Here is a 19,718-nt window from a genome sequence, read left to right as displayed (position 1 = left end):
GAAATGACTGTATTATTGCGAGGTTATGATTACTTGTTTTTGTATAACTTTCAAAGCTTCCGAATAAATCTCCCAGATGTGCCACTTTTGCCTTAACTTACAAATACTTAAAACAGGATTAATTACCATATTATGGAGCGTTTTTTAAAGTTACAACTATGTCAGATTTATCTATTTATTTGTTTATACTACAAAATTTAATTGTAAACTCATATAAAAATTTGAGTTAATAATATTGAAAACCACCGCAATAAGAGATACTTCGGTGGCGGTACGAAGAACGGTTATTCGTAATGCGAAACCACGACTACTACTCGTGAAGAGGATAACGCTACAGCCGCTCGACGACACCACGCAAATATTTGACGAGAATAAAAGGATCACATGACAATTCGTTGCACGAAAAGTCGATCGCATCTTCAAAAAGCCTAACATATTATTAGTCCGTGATACAATCGTAACGATAGGAGTGATGTCCTACTTAACTGACTACTAAAGGAAGATTAATTTGCATTATAAATCTCAGTGTTGGATTTTGACTAAAAATACATAATGACCAATGGCGGTTTCACAAGACTTTCCGGCGGCTACTGGAGGCTGTTCTTTCTTAGATCGCGAAGGAAGTCACCAATGGCGCTAAGACTCTGTGTTTTAAAGCTTTGACGTCATATGTGCTTATAAAGCAAATCAACCCGTAGAGTTACTGTCCGGTGAGAATGCTCATAAGTTTAGTACATAACAGTAAGCTATTTTCAAAAAGACGGAAGCATACTTTAACGACCTTACTCGTTATATATAATAATGGAACGGGACCGAATTTCCGCGATACAGATTAACATTAATAATCAGCACAAAGTCTTAATAATATAAGACTATAATTTCCTGTATGTTTACCAGAGTAATCAAAACCAATATCTTTGAAAAAGACCAGCGTTGAATAATACTTATCTTAAGCATGTTTCACTTATAATAGTGAAACATAACCGACCTTCCACGACCTTCTTCAAAATAAGTTGTTCACTATCTGGCGCACGTGATCACAATTGACAAAGTCTTCAAATAAATGTGAGATATGACCTTACTGAAGACTACCTATTGCTTCCTAAATATATAATAATACAAAAAGAAACGTAAGTTGAAAAAGTAGGGTATTTTCAAAAAGACCGAACCTTACTTCTACGACCTTACTCGTTATATATGACAATTAAACAGGACCAAAATAAGAAAGGCTCATGTGGTCTCAGATTTTTTGTATTGTGGTATACCAGAACATTATGTTTTTACAAAAAAAGGAAGTGGATTAGACGTAAAAACTATTCAAATACTTTATGAAGATTAATCTGTGTGATTTCTGACGAACAAAAGTTATTTCACTTAAAATTAATATTACACAGAGTTAAAGGGCAACCTCATTTGATGATTTAAAGAACTTTGAAAATAAAACGTATTTAACATTTACTAAAACAGCAATAGCCATGGGATTGTAATTTGATCATGATTATCGAGATAAATTTAAATTATTGGAATAATTTATTGATCAATTGACTTTCAAAACTTTGCGTTAGTTTAATGAATTTATAAATTTACTGACATTTTATTTGAATAATTTCTATTCTTAATTTACTTAATATTAATATTTTACCTATAGTAAACAAATAACTACTGTAATTTTATAATTGAAAACGATGAAGAAATTTTTCATATATTTACTGAGGCATGTACAATTATGTTACCAGAGCAATTGCGTTTGTTTTTTGCTTGGTTTTTAATCGTAAACAAATTATCATTAGCACAAACTGTTTGGGAAAATTACAAGAATTTTTTGTGCAGACTTAGTAGTAATTTAGATTTATTTGCCTGACATGAAAATTGTAATGGTTTTTTGTTATCAAAGTAAGCCAAATAAAAACTAAATTTTTTATAGCATTGCTTGCTTTTCTTTTTTACTTTTTAAATTTCTGAACAGCAGTAAACTTTTTTTTATTATAAAAAAACGCGTTATCCTCGAAGACACTGGCACACCAATTTGCAACGAACGTGGGGGTTGGCGAGTAAAGCGAGTATTAGATTTACATAAATTACGATTATTAGATGATTATGAACTAATTATTAGCTAATTATCATCTTTACTTTTTCAGTAGCGCACTTTTCTCATGAACCTGCTTCTTATTATTATTTAGGGTGCAGTATTCTAACTTGCAGAGCTACATAATCCGGGCGCTGAGGGAGGTCTGAGTGATCCATTTTCTTGGACAGTTCATTAAGTATTTAACCGTTTAATGCAATTTTGAGCAAAAATTTCATTAAATTGTTGAATAATTAACGAACTACTATTTTCATAATCGTAAAACATAAAATTTGGATTCTACACCTCAAAATACATACAAAAAAGTTTGATTATTGTGATGACCTTATAATTAAAAATGTAATCTTTAATAATGATCAAAATTTTATAAAGTTTTTTTCTCTATGGCCAATGTAATACATTATATATTGTCGTCTATAGATTATAAATTTTTAGTAATTTAAATTCATTTACCTGGCATAAAAATTGAAATGTTTTTTTTTATTAAATAAGCCAAATAAAAACTAAAAGTTTTATAACATAGCTTGCTTTTTTTGTAACTTCGCTTTACTTTTTAAATTTCTGAACTAGCGGCAGTAAAACATACTTTATTATAATAATATTAAATAGCAACTTTGGCTGTACATAGCTTTTTAGTAATCTTTCAATCCTTACAGAGTTGTCCGGGTGAAGAAATTTGTTAAAACAGTATTATATACGATTCCTGGCAAAATGTCGCACCTAGCGAAATGTCATCTTGGTGAAATTTCCCTGGCGAAGTTCACCTGGAAAAGCCTCAAAACAACTCCCAACGCTAAAATCGTGGTGGTACCGATCACGGAATGTTGTCGGGTTGCTTAACCCAACTAAAGATGATGGATGAGTCAACGCAAAAACCCAAATGAAAATTGTAGGGCGCGAAGCGTAATACAACTGGTTATAGATTACCGTAGGTAGTGGCTATCTATGGGTGTCTGCGCGTACGTGTGTGTAGCGTGTATTAACCCAAAAATACAGCATTTTTGGATTTTTGTCATACATCCAGCAACGGCGTTTTCCAAAACTATTTTTTCAAAATTTTAATTTGCAAGCCCCTTTTTCAATAATTTTTACGTGGGTAAAGAGGGTATGGAAAAACAAGGTAATTTTTAAGATGTGTTATTGTCAGATAACGCATTCAATATTAACCATACCAACCCAGTACTACCTTTCACGGTTATTGAAGTTAATTTTATTAACGTGTTGCGTAACACAATAACTTAAGTAGTGGCGGGTCAACCAAAGTGAAATACTAAGATTTTTCATTCGATCAAATTTCCATTCAATCAATTTTCCATTTGATTACATTTCCGTTTGATAAAAATTCCTTCGATAAAATGTTTTTGATCAACTTTCGGGATATCAATGAGATGAGCCCAGAAAAATTGCCTTAGTTTCAAGGGTTGAGTTGTCAACCAACCTATTATCTTTTCGTCTGTACCTGTATATGTGTAAGTCACCCGCGTGGATTAGATGAGACACCTCAGAATCCAGGCAAAAACCGATGTCATTGATCTACAACGTGAACAGCCAAGGACCTAGAACTGATTTCTGTGGGACGACGGTGTTAAGTTGCTAAAAAGTAGAAAGTTCGTTGAGAGTTCGTCACCAATGACGGCCTGTTCTCTTCCCGTAAGGTAAAATGCAAGCCATCGGATAATCTGCTTGGAAAAGCCAAAAGAGGATAGCTTCCTGAGTAGCCTGACATGATGCACAGTATCAAACGCCTTGCTGAAGTCGATTAGAAGTAAGATAGTGACCTTCTTTTTATCTATTTCAAGCCTAATATCATTAGTCAACTTAAGGGAACACAACTCCTTTAAATCCTAAAAAAAAGAATAATGAGTAAAATAAATTATTTGATTTTTTTTAGTGATATTCAGTATAAATATCTTTACCGTGCTAAAACCTTAATTAACCCTGCTGGCCCATTTTGGCTCACATTTTAAGTGAACGAATGGTTCTTTTTCGTTTTGGTATCCATGCAGGGATTTTGATTTGAATGCTTAGAAATGTTTTGGCGATGAAAATATTAAGTTTTTTTTCCTTTTTTGTCGCTTATTATGCCACCTTTTTGTGTATAATACAGTTTATAAACATTCAAATTAAAATCCCTGCATTTATACCAGAACTACATGTGTATAAACTATCCTGGGCTCAAAATATAATATTATATTTTGAGCCCAAAAGAAACAACAGTTTACTTAGAATCCTATAGACAGTGAAAAAATTCAGATAACATTACACCGAGTGACACAATGGGCCAGCAGGGATAATTGATGTCTTAGCACGGTATAGTTAAAGGTATTCATACTAAATATCACTAAAAAAATTTCAAATGATTTACTTTTATTCTGTCATTTTTACTCATAATTCTTTTTTTCAAGATTTAAAGGTGTTGTGTCTCCTTATTAAGCCAGACCGCGATCCCTGCGGGACACCGGTGTTCAGGGGCCGGAAGGTGGAGAGCTCGTCGTTGTCACCAATAACGGCCTGCTTTCTTCCCGTAAGGTAAGATGCAAGCCAGCGGATGACCTGCTTGGAGAAGCCGAAAGAGTATAGCTTTCTCAGGAGCCTGACGTGACACACCGTATCAAACGCCTTGCTGAAATCAAATAGAAACAGAAGCGTGACTTTCTTTTTCTTTATGACAAGCCTGACATCATCAGTCAGCTTAATTAAGCCAGACTGCGTGCAGTGACCGGTGTGGAAGCCAGTATATAGGTTATCAAGGAAAAGTCTTGATTCAAAGTACTTGGAGACTTGCCTATGCACCAGCCACTCTAGCACCTTAGATATAAATCAGAGGAGACGGATCGGACGGTAGTCAGTCAAAGCTGTTGGTGAACTAACCTTGTTTAGCGCTTGCACCAGCGACGTCTTCCAGGCAAAGGGGAATCGTGACTTGCTCAAGGACAGGTTAAATATATGACATAGTAAGGAAGCAAGTACAGGGAGTGCCTTACAAATTATAACCTGTGGGATGCCATCACTTCCCCTGGCATGGGTATTAAAATACGATATAGTAGCTGATACATCAGATTCTGTAATAGCCCTGAAACTGAAAAGTTCAGGGAAGTCCAGACTGTTTAGGGTTCGCAGATAATTCTCAATTGTAGGAGGGAGTATATCGTTAGAGATGAAACTAAAATGCTTGTTGAGATCATCTGAGGAGATGTGAGTAGATGAAAGTGATTTCAAGGTAGTGATACCAAGATTTTCAAGCTCTCTCCAGATCTCATTAAGATCAGTCAATGTAGACGGGCGTGAGTAGTAGTAACTCAGCCTAGCCTCCTCAACCTGCCTGTGGGCGTCGTCATTTGAAATTCTATAAAAGTATTGATCCCAAGTTAGTCGACTCCTGCGAAACCGTCTGCAGAATCTGTTCCGTTTGGTTAAGAGGTCACGAAAAGCCATGGTAAATCAAGGGTGACGTTTGCGTCCTTCACAGTCACAGTCCTTAATGGGGCAAAATGATTTATGGCATTGGTTGAGTTAGCGTTAAGAGTGGTGATGCATTTGTCGAGTTATGACGTAGCAAGAGATGACCAGTCACATGCGCTAAGAAAGTTCCTTAGCTTCTTAGCACAGATTCCTTTGTAGTTTCTGTAAAAGTATGTAGCAGGTATTACATGGCGTAAATTCTGTACGTCGAGAGTGGCCGTGATGAAGAAGGCTTGAAATGGATGTAGACGTGGTAAATAATTTTGAAGGTAGTTTTGGTGAAATCATAAGTGTGTGTTTTAATTGTTGTTGTTGATGAATGGCAGCGTCCGGGATAAAAAAGCATTTAGCTTTTCGTCGGTGTTTATGACGGTAGCTCATGCGTTATCGTCACTGTAGTCTATGTAGAGTCTTCCGTCTCTTACATACGTACGGCATTCTGGTCTCTTCTTGGCTTCCAATCTGGCCTTGATACGCAGCTTATGAACATTTGGAGGAAGCACCATGTTGACGTTAATGAGCCCTTGATAATATTAGTTAAGAGCTCTTGCTTCTTCCAGTAGGGCTTCCAGTAGGGAGTTAGCGCACTAGAGAAGAGGGTGACAGCTAATGGTGGTAGTCTGCTGTCACATTTAGCAAGAGAGAACTGGTGGGATATAGAGAGGGATGTAGAGACGGGTGTTTCTGCAGGACGTTACTGGCACCGCTCTTTCCACCACTGCCCCTCGCTATAGCACCAGACAAGCATTTCCCTCACTACTCTTGGTAGGTGTTGGGAGTAATGTTTATCTGGCCCATAGATAGAGGTATACTACCAGTTATGTTAGCCCAGTGGTCAATTTTCGCGGTATAACACTAAAAAAGGAAGATATTCGCGTGTATTTTAACGAAAATTTATTTTATTTGGTTATAAAATGATTTTTCAGCTGTCCAACCTCTTGAATGCCACCGCATTGCTACTCTTTACTACTCTACAGCCAAGACAATTTATATTTTAGAAAGCCGTGCCTATCCTATGCTTTTGATCACGGATTCTGTACATAAAATATCTACCACGTAAAACAATATATTCTAACTATTTCATAGTATTTAATAACAAATTATTTTCTTTTTCTTACATGAAATAAGAAAAGATTGGTTTTATTAACCCAACAAATATTTTAATTTCTTTATAATTAATACATTATTTAAGATGTTAGAATTTAGCAAAAAAATAAATAATTAAAACGTATAAATTAAACATGCATAAAAATATTCCTTTTATCATTTTAGGCCGTTTCTTATGGACGTTGTAAAATTTCATCAATTTTGTAAGTATACCAATGTTTCAAATGTCATAATATTCATTTATTTTTTATGAAAGAAGCGATGATATAGTGTGTTATGAAATGTTCTTTCAAAGAATGTTAGAACCATAAGCACCAAACATTTTTAGAGTCTCAAACCTATTTCCGCTTACATGTACGATTAGATCTACCGGTATTAGGTCAATAATACAGATAATATATCCATGGTTAAAAAGAAAACCTAGCGCGGCTGCGGTGGCTTGCCGCCTTGCATCGCATCACGTTTAAGGCACGACCGCTGACGCTCGCGCTACACGCACACACCGTACTACTTTTGTTTCTAAAAAATTGCTTCTAGAGTTGTTGTTGGTCAAAAAGTATTTGAAAAAAATGTTTGACACAGTAAAAAGTTGTATTTTAAAAATGTCTACGGATTTACGTTTTAATGAAAATGTTAAATGTAAAAGTTTTATAGCGAATAATTGGTTGTTAAGCTGTAAAACATCAATTTTGTGCTGTAAACTCTTGTAATAAACATTTTCATGATTTGATATCGATAGAAAAAAGTTTACACAAATTTTTAGCCTGATTGACTAATGTCTCACAGAGATAATAACACCAAAATTTGTATTTAAAAATGAACGCAAAAATCGGACAAATTGTTCCCGCATTTCAAAAAAACGTAGATAATCGGAATACAAAAAAAAATGGTTTTTAGTTTGTGCGAGAGGAGACTACTCCCAAAATTTTAGCCCGATCGGTCAAAAATTGCATGAGATATGGCATCTCACACATTTTTCGCTAACAAAACTATAAAGCATTTCCGTGTCGCGGTCGTGTCTAAAAAGTGAATTCAGCGGATACATCCGAAAGCTAGTTTAGAAATTCGCTTAAGAAAGCAACTATCCGGGAAATTAGATTCAAAAAACATCTCAGAATTTTTTCGGAAAAGAAGTTATCTTAGAGCGCTTCTTCAGAAGCTCTTTCGGAAACAGATTAACTAAGATTGCGCTTTCAAAAACTAACTATCTTGGCCAGCTTTTTTAAAAACTAAATTTCAATTTTGCTGCTTTAAAAATTAACTATATGGACCAACAACTGAAAAATGAGTCATTCAGTGACTCCGAAAACCTAATATTAAGATTTTTATTGATTTTTCAAATTTAAACACCTCTGCCTTCCATTTTCACCTTAGAGATAGGGGATAATTGAGAGACGGTCATCAAATTCGTATTCAGCGTCTCAAAAAATTGCCTATGCAGATTATCAGGCAAGTAATTAAGTCGTGCGTCGAAATGAGTTGTTTTGTAGTTGTTATTTAAGTCGGTTCTGTAAGAAGTAAATTTGAAATCAGGTTCCGAAAATACCGACCAAAATAGTTAGTTTTTGATAATAGGAATTTTTGAGATGGGTGCTTTTTGAAAATGATCTTTGAGTTAGTTGCTTTCCGAAGCAAATTTCTTAAATAGCTGTTTTATGAAGCCTCTGCTGAATTGACTGTTTCTTTCTGCTAGTCATTAATATATTACTAGTGCAATTCACCTCGCTTCTTGATCACACACACACACATATATACATATATATATATATATATATATATATATATATATATGTGATTTACTGTATTCTTCTTTATATTTCCCGCTAGCACTGATGGACGGGACACAGGAGAAGGCGACGCGAATAAAATACTCTCTGATTTATTACAACTAACACTCTGAAGACTTTATTCTCTAACTCTAATATTGCAGAGGCGAGAGAGCGTGTGCTCTACTCGGCGGCCGAACACAGAATCGCGACCGGGGGCGCGCTCCCCGCTCGCCACAGCATGGCATCGACCGGAAGGCTTTATGGCATCGACTTCGGCGGTAACCTCGCTAGTCGAAGTCGGAACTTGGACGCAGCGTCTGCTTACGCTAGCGGCGCTGCTGCCCAGCGAGTGTAGCCACACACACACACACACACACACACACGCACACACACACACACACATATATATATATATATATATATATATATATATATATATATATGTATGAAACGTTTCACGTCAACCGGACCATCAGTGCACCCAAAATTTGGGTTAACCTAACAAGACGTTCGTGGTCTCAAAATGATCGTCTGGTCAAGGGCCTTTGAAAAAGTTCTGGCCTTTTCAAAAATCCAATGTCGCGCATAAAATATGGAGCCTGAAACCCACGTTTTCATAGCACATTCAACAAAAACAATAGTAAAAATGTTCTAATTTGTGAAATATCCCACCAAAAAGCATGTACAACTCATGATAGGACATATTATTGACAATGCTGACGGAATTCCAAAATCAAAAATGGCGGAATCAAAATGGTGGACATTATACCTCCACCAAACCCATTTTACCGCAACAAGGGCCAAGGACAAGGTTTTCAGGGCCACTACACCTTATTTTAACCTCGAAATTTTAAAATCCAAAATGGCGGACATTATACAACCACCAAAACTATTTTACCGCAATGAACGATTTTAAATCAGTTTAAAGTATCGATATGGGGGTTTGTGAGGTAAATGGTTATAAATGTATTATCGGAATCAGTATTTGTGCACATGAATCTTATATTTTTCCGGTCTATTAGATTTAGAATTATCTGTCTGCGGTTTTTGCACTTACATTTTTCTATTGTTCTGTGTATATGTATATGCCTGCGTGGATGAAAAAAATATATAATTTAGCCAAATGAATCAATCTTTAATGACATTTTGTGCACTCTTATCAATTCTGGCTCCTCGTTCGTGGAGTTTTTACTGGTGATAAATGGCTTTCGCCGATATCATAAATTACTCTGTTCCTAGGTTCATTGGCATTTGAGTAATGCATGACTTTCAACGTTTCATTATTTTCTGGGATAAATCCATGCCCCATTTGTATGTTTGTGACAGGTGGACAGTTTTTAAATCTCTTTGTTAGGAATTAACGAGTTTGTTCGTGATCTTTTTTGGTGTATAAGAAAAATTTTATATTGAATGATCGCCCATTAGCCCATGAATAAAGAGCTTTAACATCTAGAATTGCTTTATTTTTTGCAGTTTGTAAGCTCGCTCTTGTAGCTTCTCTCTTTACTATCGCTCCAACTCCATCGCAACTACCTTTTCCGTGTGCTGTTGCAAAACCTTTTTTACTGTGGGACAAACCTTGCGAATTTCAGGTATAAGCTTTTGCTGCATTATGTATACTGCAGTGGCATCATGAGTAGTACAGTCGGACATAGATACTGTACTGAAATGGTTTAGCTTGCCTTCAGATTTATAATAAACAACAGCAGGAAAAATCGTACTTTGATCATTATTAAAATGAAATGCCTGTGCAGCATCTTGGGCTGTAAAAGCATAGTTCTCAGCAAACTCCAATTGAGCAAGAACCTCTTCATCTGAAAGATTATTTTTCTTCCCAGAAATAAACTTTGATTGTTCCTTAGCGATGAAGTGATGAGGTATCAACTTTTCTAGGCTAGAACATAAAGTTTCAATAAATTCTTGCGATGTTAGGCATTGTTTTATCAAAGTGTATTTATCGGTTGATTGCCACGTGCTGAAGATGACTTGATCAATATTGTGCTCATCCATAATGATCTCAACGTAATTAGAAAACTTTTGAATGTCCGGACAAAATTCGCATTCATTCAAATAACAACTTGGTTTGGGATCCTCACATAGAACGAAATTCAAACAATCTTTATAATTCTTCAGAATATTGTTTGAGATTTTTTCTATATTTACTGCGTCAATCATCGCCTTGAAATTTTGGTGTATCGTACATACACATACATTGTGTGTACCAGAGGATCCTGCAAAGACACAACATTTTGGTCTCAGTTCCGCAAACTTGGTAAGCCCAATCGGATGTTCAGGAAACTGTTCTTTAAATTGATAATGAAGGTTCTTAATATCAGTAAATAATAATCTTTTCTGCACTTTTACTTTTTCACCATATAAATAAATACTAACGGTATCTTTTTTATTTGGCATAATTCTGCTGTTAAGATCATTTTCGTAAAAATCTTCAACTTTCTGAGTAGTTTCTGCAGATAATGTTTTTCCACGTTTTGCAACAGGAGAAGCCAAAACTCCATCTGATTCTCTTAACTGTTTTGCTTTACGAGCCATTCTTTGGGGCCATTCTTTCTATATAAAAGAATACTAAAGTCCGGTCAAAATAACGACTTTTTTACTCAGAAGCGACGCGAATGAAATACTCTCTGATTTATTGCAATTAACACTCTGAAGACTTTATTCTCTAACTCTAATATCACAGAGGCAAGAGAGCATGTGCTCTACTCGGTGGCCGAACCCAGAATGGCAACCGGGGGCGCGCTCCCCACTCGCCACAGCATGGCGTCGGCCGGAAGGCGTTATGGCGTCGACTTCGGCGGTATCCTCGCTAGTCGAAGTCGTGTCTCGGACGTAGCGTCTGCTTACGCTGGTGGCGCTGCTGCCCAGCGCGTGTAGCTACAGCTACTCCCTCGCCAGTGCCGGACGTGTCCTGCGTCCGGAACGATACCGTTTTCTTGGGCCTGTTGAGGGATGGGCTGGCGAGGAAGGGCAGCGTCGATGTTGGAGACGCCGGGGCAGGTGGCGACGCAGCTGGTTGTGGCTGGGCGGATGGCGTGAGTAGTAAGTAAGCCGGTATGGGGAGGCATAACAAATGACGTCATCACTGGCGCATCCTTATCTTATCAATGTAAACAAGTAATAAAGATAAAATAAAGTATTATGTTTATAAATATGTAATTAAGATAAGAGTATCATGTTTATACCGTGTAAGTCAGATATCATGTTTACATAAACAAACAAGATATCTTTACCACAATATTAAACAGTATGTTTATTACTTGTATGTATAAACAAACATGATACTTAATCTTTATTACTTGTTTATAAGATAAGGATGCGACACGTGTGACACCTTATTTACAAGATAAAGATTATCTTTATGACACGTGTATAAGACATTTTAACGATATGTTTACATGATAACATATCCTAATTATTTATTTAGAAGATGAAATTTTAATGATGTCACCATCCTCTAATATAAACATCAATCTTACATGGTGTATGGGATAAGGAATGTGTATATTATTATTTTGCGCTACGTTTATGAAAATATTGTCGGCCTTAAAAGGACCGTTTTAGATAATAAAATGTATAAATTCAAAGATTATTCATCCAAGCTCTTGTAGCCTTGTTGTCTCGGAAACGAGAAGGTGTTATTAGAGTATTCATGACAGTACTTCTTAAATTTGGATTCTGACGTTTTATCTTTTTCAATGAGAGGCTTTTTCTCCTCCTTCTTCTTGCTCGAAGAGAATACGTTTTTAATTTATCAATTTTTTCAATGATGATGATTCTTCAAGGAGGTACATGTGAGAATGAGTAGCTCCCCGAATAGAAATGGTATTTATACTGATACGTAGGGAGAATGGAGGGGGAAAAGTGAGGATTGAATGACGTAACAAGAGAAAATATGTCTATTTTTTCAGTTTTATTTGAAGTAAAAAGTGCATATGTACAAAGCGTAATAACGAAGAATAACATGATAAATTATTATGATTTGACGATAGTGGTGTATATATCCCTATAGATATCAAACAATTTAAAGGCAGCAATTTCACAAATAATTATATTAACCAATGATTCATCAATATTGTTTACAATCTTATCACCAACATTAATTTTAATATTATCGCTGTATAGAGTATAATATTGTTGAAATACCTCGTAGTTTTTCATGATAGTAGATTTGGCATTTTCAATCAAGTTTTCTGTATCGTTTTTAATACATTCAATTAAAAATTCTTTAATATAAACCATGATTTCATTTACCCTAGTAACGCAGGCTTCAAGTTTCTCAAGACGTTCGTCGACACATGGTAAGACAATCCTCAATCCATCGAAAGTAACTTTCTGCATGCAAATAGCAGGTTGAATGTGGGACGTTTTTTGTTTCTTCGCCCTTGGAGGTTGATATCTCCCGCCAACAAGAGTAGCATCACTACCACATGTAATACTTTCAGCCAAAGCAGTGAAAGCGCTATTAACTTCATCCTCGTCTTCTTCGTATAGTAGAAGATTTGGAAAGAGAGGTGTTCCAACAGGTCTTTCCTCAATCAGTATAGACTTTGTGTTGTATGAAGTTGTAAACATCAGATCGTGGTTTTCCATGTATATCTTTGTTGGTCGTCCGAACTCACTTTGGAATTTGTATGCATGTTGGAAATAGGTATTGATGTGATCGTATTAATTCTTAAAAAATTTCCAGCTGGCCACATCGATTTTATAGATTTGAAACCCTGTAGCTGTAGAAAGCTTAACTACAGGACGGAAGCTACCCTGATGACACTCCAATCCAAGAGAAATCGTTTTGGAATTCGACGTATTAACTGCGTAGGTTGTAGACAGCAGCATGTTTAGTAGGATATTCTGCAAACGAGGTTGAACAATGTCGCTTGATTGAACCATAGCAAATAAAACTTTTACACTGCGAACATCACAAAGGTTTTTCTCTTGAGAAACGATTTGTGAACTCCACAAGACTGTACTGGTGTGGCTCCTGACAGTGCTCGCTCTTTTTATCCACTGTCGAATGAATCCCACCACTATCTCAGAGTAAATTATACAAGAGTAGTGGGGATGCATTCCTGCACATGTATTCGCAAAAGAACACAAAGAAGCATGCTGACGCAACAGGAAAGAAAGTATCATATTCGTCAACGGGCAAAAGCTCAACGGTCAAAAGCTAGGGTCACATCTCGCAAACTTCTAAGAACAATATGTTTAGACTACGAGCACTTTCATCGGTTTCTACTTACAGTGAGAGCATGGTGAAACAGGGTGTGAAAGTAAAACATAAATGACTCTGGATGTCAACGGATATATTGATAAAGTTTTTATATTACAGTATTTCAGATAACAGGAGTGTAGAAGCAAGTAAGGTATTGTAAATGAGAACATTTCAGATATTTAAGATTGTAATGTATTCATATTTTTACTCAATGATACTTGACGATTGTTTTAATAATTTGCAGATATTCTCGAAGTACATGTTTGATTGCAAAATCCTGAACCAAGAGAACGCTCAGTTCCGAATCTCTTAACATTTCTTGAACGCAGACGTACTTTTTTATTTCTTAAAAGATTTTTATAAAACGCAACCACTAACGCATCGTTCTTTTTGGAATCTCGTGAAAACTTATTACAAAATGTGCGTAATTTAAGTATATTAACCATATGATAAAGAAACATAATGCAGTATTGACCACACACTTGCGAATCTATGCTTTGTAATTTTTGCTTATTCCACTGATATCGTTTACAATTTCTTTTGAGTCTTTTAACATGATGTTGTGAGATTGGTGGTAATCCATAACTGTCGAAGTACGTTCCGTAACCATTTGCATCTATGTAAATAGCAATCCAATGTGTTCCTCGTTTGGTGTGATCATCTGTGTTTGTGATAATAGCCATAGGATGTCCCATAACATTAGGGATTCTATCTGCAGCGTATACACCAACTGTCTTGACAGCTAATGGTTTGAGGGCCCTTAGCAGTTGACGTGTATTCATTGTTTTAGCTATGATCAACTACGTCGCTTCCACGTTCACTATAAATAGATGTTGCTGTTCTAACACGAGAATGAAGTTTACAGTATAAAGCGTCGCTAAATTTTTGCGCTGAATCTTGGGTTATATCCTCGGCAATAGAGTGCAACCACTTTCTCAATAAATATGACTGGTTGACAGCACAATCACGAGTGTTGTTTATATCTTGGATACTGTGATTTAAACACATAAATTTGTCCGGATAATTCTTTTTTAATTCTTGAAAAGTCGGTGCGTACATTTCTTCCACATTCACAACTTCACGAGACATGACAGTTTCCAAATATCTCCAATTATCGTGTCTACGAGTAAAAACACATATAGCCACTTTTGCCACTTGTTGTAAATGAAATTGCAATTGTTCCATACTAATGTCACCTTCATGCCAGCGGACACCATGAAACTAATTAGAGATGTATTCGTTAGACCTTTTTATACCAATAGACAATTCTGTGAAATTGTGGGGGGCCTTAATGATCCAGTGTTCAATAGCTCTATTTTTTAGACCAAGTATAGCCACTTCTTTAGGAATAAATTTGTTATTAAGATCTCTCAGACCTTGAACGTTAATAATGTAATCCATGACAGTTTAAGAGCGCTTAGCAGTAGCAGCAGCAGCAGAAGGTAAAGTAGCACTAGTGAACTATATAAACGTTCAAAGAGAACTGAGCATAGTGTGTCTTGTTCACTTACCGTTAACGATGTAGAAGGCGCCGCTGTTGTTTCTCTTTCTATCCCCACCATCTCTTCCTTAGCATTGAAATCCGTTATGATTTGACGACTTGAATCTATTTCCAAGACATTGTCATATTCGGCATAAATTATGCAGTTAATTGTTGCTGCTAGAGCATGTTCAAATTTGACTTCTACTCGAACACTACCATGCTTGATAAGATTCCAATGAAATGATGAGTTTGCAGATAAATCAGGTGTTAGACCAAAAGCAACAAAGCAATAGCCCTTATTGTAATCTGTTCGTGTAACCGTCAATGATTCATTCAGAAAGTGTATTCCCGTACCAGAGAATAATGTATGATAACATTCTACGAATATTGGATTACTCCCCGTAAATCGAGGCTGTAGCGGTTTGCTGGGAATCTGTACTCCATCCACATAAAGTGAAAGATAGTTTATGTTGAAATGTTGAAAATTAAGAGGATTGAACTTTCTATTCCCATTAAATGCTCTATTATCTACGAAACCGATGATTATTCTTTTAGGAATCTGGCCTAGGATCAAGTCAAGTGTATCGCCATGAACACCACTGTGCAATGTAAATGCTTTTACTTCTACACGATATATTGGATATTTAGCCGTGGCTTTTGCGAGAGTGTTTGCATGTGCTAACATGACCCCTGGACTCACTTTAACATAACGTACAATCAGTGATGCTTCTTTAATATTACATTTGTCGTTATCAGACGCATCCATCAAGCAAAAAGCATCCTTACTTCTCACTAATCGTAAGCGTAGTTCAACACCATTTAGCAAAAACTCATTTTGATTAAAAACATCGCAATGTAAATGTCCAATTAGATCAACAGTTTGACCGTTAATTGAAAAATACTGACGATAAACGTTTCCCTTATTTGCTGTTGCATCAGTGACTAGGGTGTTGGGTGGTGTCTCCATATGACCAGGAGTATCTAAATACCGGAGTGCTGATGTAAGATGAGAATTCATTGTAGGCGCTGAATAATTTAGCAGTGTTTCGATGTATGCACGGTATGGATATGCATCATTTGGCGGTGATACTAGTTTTTGATTAAATAACACATCTATCTGATTAAAGAGTGAGTGAATTGTGAATTTTCCACTGACGTTTGCGTCGGTGGTAAAGTAAATAAATCTAATTCGGATTTCATGCACTCGCATGAGTTTGAATGCAGAAAAGCCATAATGTTGATGTTGTTTATCCAAAAATATCAGAGACACTGCGTTTCCTCTTTTTTCTATTTACTTTCTTTTTTTTTCGAGCTTCTAACTTTACTCTTACTGACACGTCTTTTCTTCACACTACCGCTAGTGCTACTGCGTCCAGTTATACGACTCTTACGCGACTGACGTTTTCGCTTCTTACCACGTCGCTTATATCCAGACCCCTTCATCATTTCAGCTATTTTAAAACTCAGTATAAAACTGAGACCGTGATTACCATCTAATACATTATTCCTGCTTTAATAGCTCATTACCTACAGCTTTGGCACCACTAGTGAGACATGGTAAGACTCTTCGAAATAAACCACTCAAGAAATGTCCTATACCACCGTGTCCTCGCTGATAGCTTGATCCTGCAAACACTCGTCGTACACCTTCTCTACCTATCCCAGCACCAATTTGATCGGGATAATATTCTACGTAGTAACTCATTTTTGTTTTTCATGCTCTACTGACAGCGTTTAAAGTGAAGTGTAACTGTCAACGTTCCGTACTCGAATGATATATGATTACCATGCTGATCTCTTATATCTATTGTAACACTTTGAAACGTGTTGTTCAGCAGTGGTATGTAATTAAGAGGTGCAAATTGTTTAACCATAGTTACACCCAGTTTATACTTGGAATTATCCAATACCACTATACGTAAAATTGATGCTTGAATATCACCTTCTGTGTATGGAATGCAAATATCAGAGTAGACAAAAAATTGATCGGATATAGCTCTTGCTAAACAAGCAGGTTTGTTCCCTGTGATTGTTGTATATCGTGACTCTGGTGACTATGGTTTCAAGGTTATAAAATATTCTAGCCTATACTTTTCATTCTCAAAGCCAAATATACGTTTAACTTTTTCGCTAAAACTATAGTAATGATCTTCCTTACATTCTCAGATTTTTCGTAGGTTGTAGTAGCCTCTTTTCCTTTTTGCTGGCGCTATAAGTAGATGTCCGTGAAGTTCAGGTACATTATTTATAACCTCCGCTAGATCTTTTAGGCTGTCGTAGACACCGAGTGGAAAAGAAGTATCGCTGTACTCTAAATTTACAAATTCATGCGTGTGTTCTGTCGCACTTCTTTTCTTCTGCTTTTTCTTATGCTTCTGCTTCTCATCGTTATCATTAGCTGCTATTGATGTTGTTGTTGTTGTAATACCGCTACTACTAGATTTGGTAAATATTATTTCTCATTCATTTTTTTGAATATGCACCATAGTGCATGGTATATGTATTTCCGTCAGTGCAACACTCCAGTTTCCAGATAGCCGGACTTCGTGAGATAGTTGAGTGTTAAAGCAAGGCGTAGTGTTATCTAGAAAATATTTCATACTACTGTTGCTTGGTAGTATCAGATAAAATTCTTCGCTAGACATGTTTCAGATTTCTACGATATCGTTTGCTTTAATCCACGAGTTAAATTTATCTGGATAGCCAATCCACTTCACAAATAATTTCTTATTTACTCCTCGACCCTTAGACTTAATTACTCGTTCAATTTTGAATTCCTTACTTTTTGCTACACGATCATCACCGACACGTACGAGTTATTCTGGATAAAAAATCCATCAATTATTTCTCCATCTAGATCAACGAGTTCGTAGGTATAAAGATTCTGTCGACGTGAAACTCTATGTACTCTAAAGATCTCTTCGCTGTAGTTCTTCTCGTATCCTTTGTCGAAGGTACCTTTTGCTCGACTGATGCGAACGTGCTCACCTACTCTATATATACCTACTCTAGACTGTTTACGCTGACTTACTGCTCTTTTCTGTAAATTTTTTCTAGCCTCATCGGCGTTTCGCATATTCATTTTGGCATAAAAGGATGTAAACTCTTCAGTCTCCTGTGTCGTAATTGGAGAATTAGATCGTAGTTCTCCTGAAAAAAATATTGAGCATGAAAAATATTTTAGCATCTATTTATATTTTTTCATGTTGTACAATCTTAATTTAGTATATTTTCGGTATTTACCAGAACTTGATTGCGATGCTGATAGTCTTTCTTCGGTGTTCGCACTTGTAATACACGATCTCGGTGCTGGTATCGGAGGCGGTGTAGATAAATCTGGTTCATTAATAGAATCGGTTGCATCAAACGTGGATGGGAAGGAGGTAGAAGGTTGAGGTGCTGTAGAAGACGGTGCACAGGATTCCTCAGTAACAGCCAACGACGATGCACACGATCTAGGGGCAGGAGTTGGCCATGGCACACTCGATGTAGCTGCAGTCGTTACAGGTGGTGCACATAATCTCACTGCAGGAGTAGGCAATGGCATACTTGATGTTATTGACGATGTTAGAGACGGTGCACATAATGATGTAGCTGCACTAGTCGGACAAAGTAACGGCGATGTAGCTACTACAGATGTATGCTGCAGTGCTGATCCGGCGCCCGCTGTTGCAAGCAATATCCAAGAGTAAGATTTGGCTAATGACAAAGGAAATCATATTATGGAAGTCACTACTTACCCAAATTAGATATACTTATCGTACTTGCAGCAGATTCTCTGGATTTTTCGGAATCACTGCTGAGCGAACCTATAATACATATAAAAATACGAGATGCAGGAATCATTTTTATACCACTGTGTGTGATTGTAGGCATAAACAATATTTTGAATAACGTCAATATATCTGTGTGTATTTTTATGTATAAAATATATAAACATTCTTTCTTTGAAGGTTCGATTAAGACGTTCCACAACTGCTGCTTTAACCTCAGGATTACGTGCAACTCGTAAGGGACCCCGGCGAAAATGATAGGGAAATTGGGTCCCGGTAAATTTAGACATAAATATAACCAAGTTGTAGCTATCGGTTCCGTGAACAAAAGTCCCCATGGGCCCAAGTCTCAGAAATCCACCGTTTTCGAGAAAATAATGATTTTATGCGCCGATTTTGGCGAAGGTTAGAAAGGCTGGCGCATAACTTCAGACGATCTCCAGGCGCAACAGGTTATTGTTGTTGTTTACTTAACACCCTATTAATGTGTATTATTCTCTATCGGCAGCAAGAATTCGCGCGCAGTCGCTGTAAGTAATCCGGCAGCCTTAAGGAGTAATCGCGGAGTCTCGAGAAGTTTCAAGAAGTAACGTTGAAGTGTGCAGTGCGCTAATACTAAGAGTTGCAATGCGGTTGATGGATGTAGGAACAAGCAAGCGCGTGTAAGTAATTATATTAAAATCATATGATAGTTGATTGATTACTTATTACTGGCTCGCGCATCACCTGCAGAAGTTTCTCGCGACGACTCTAGCCGGCGACTAATGCAACGGCTTGGCCAAGAAGCGCAAGCTCTGCGAGGTACACAAGA

General features: G+C 36.6%; 1 protein-coding gene across 14 annotated transcripts in view; it reads left to right on the top strand.

Annotated features, from left to right (window-relative positions):
- Positions 1-19,718, top strand: part of LOC107982113 — a 729,835-nt gene that overhangs the window by 451,485 nt on the left and 258,632 nt on the right. For 13 of the 14 annotated variants that reach the window (XR_004345313.1, XR_004345312.1, XR_004228129.2 and 10 more), the window contains one exon: positions 6,821-6,858. The exons of the other annotated variant lie outside the window; for it this stretch is intronic. Coding sequence is in view for 6 of the 13 variants with exons in the window: in XM_031933125.1 (XP_031788985.1) it covers positions 6,821-6,858 (38 nt within the window). In the remaining 7 variants the exon portion in view is untranslated. The remainder of the gene's footprint in view (positions 1-6,820; positions 6,859-19,718) is intronic. 14 annotated transcript variants of the gene reach the window in all.

The sequence above is a fragment of the Nasonia vitripennis genome, assembly GCF_009193385.2.
Source record: "Nasonia vitripennis strain AsymCx chromosome 5 unlocalized genomic scaffold, Nvit_psr_1.1 chr5_random0007, whole genome shotgun sequence".
Taxonomy (NCBI): domain Eukaryota; kingdom Metazoa; phylum Arthropoda; class Insecta; order Hymenoptera; family Pteromalidae; genus Nasonia; species Nasonia vitripennis.
Note: the sequence above shows the minus strand (reverse complement) of the source record. Positions and strands in the feature narration are given on the sequence as shown.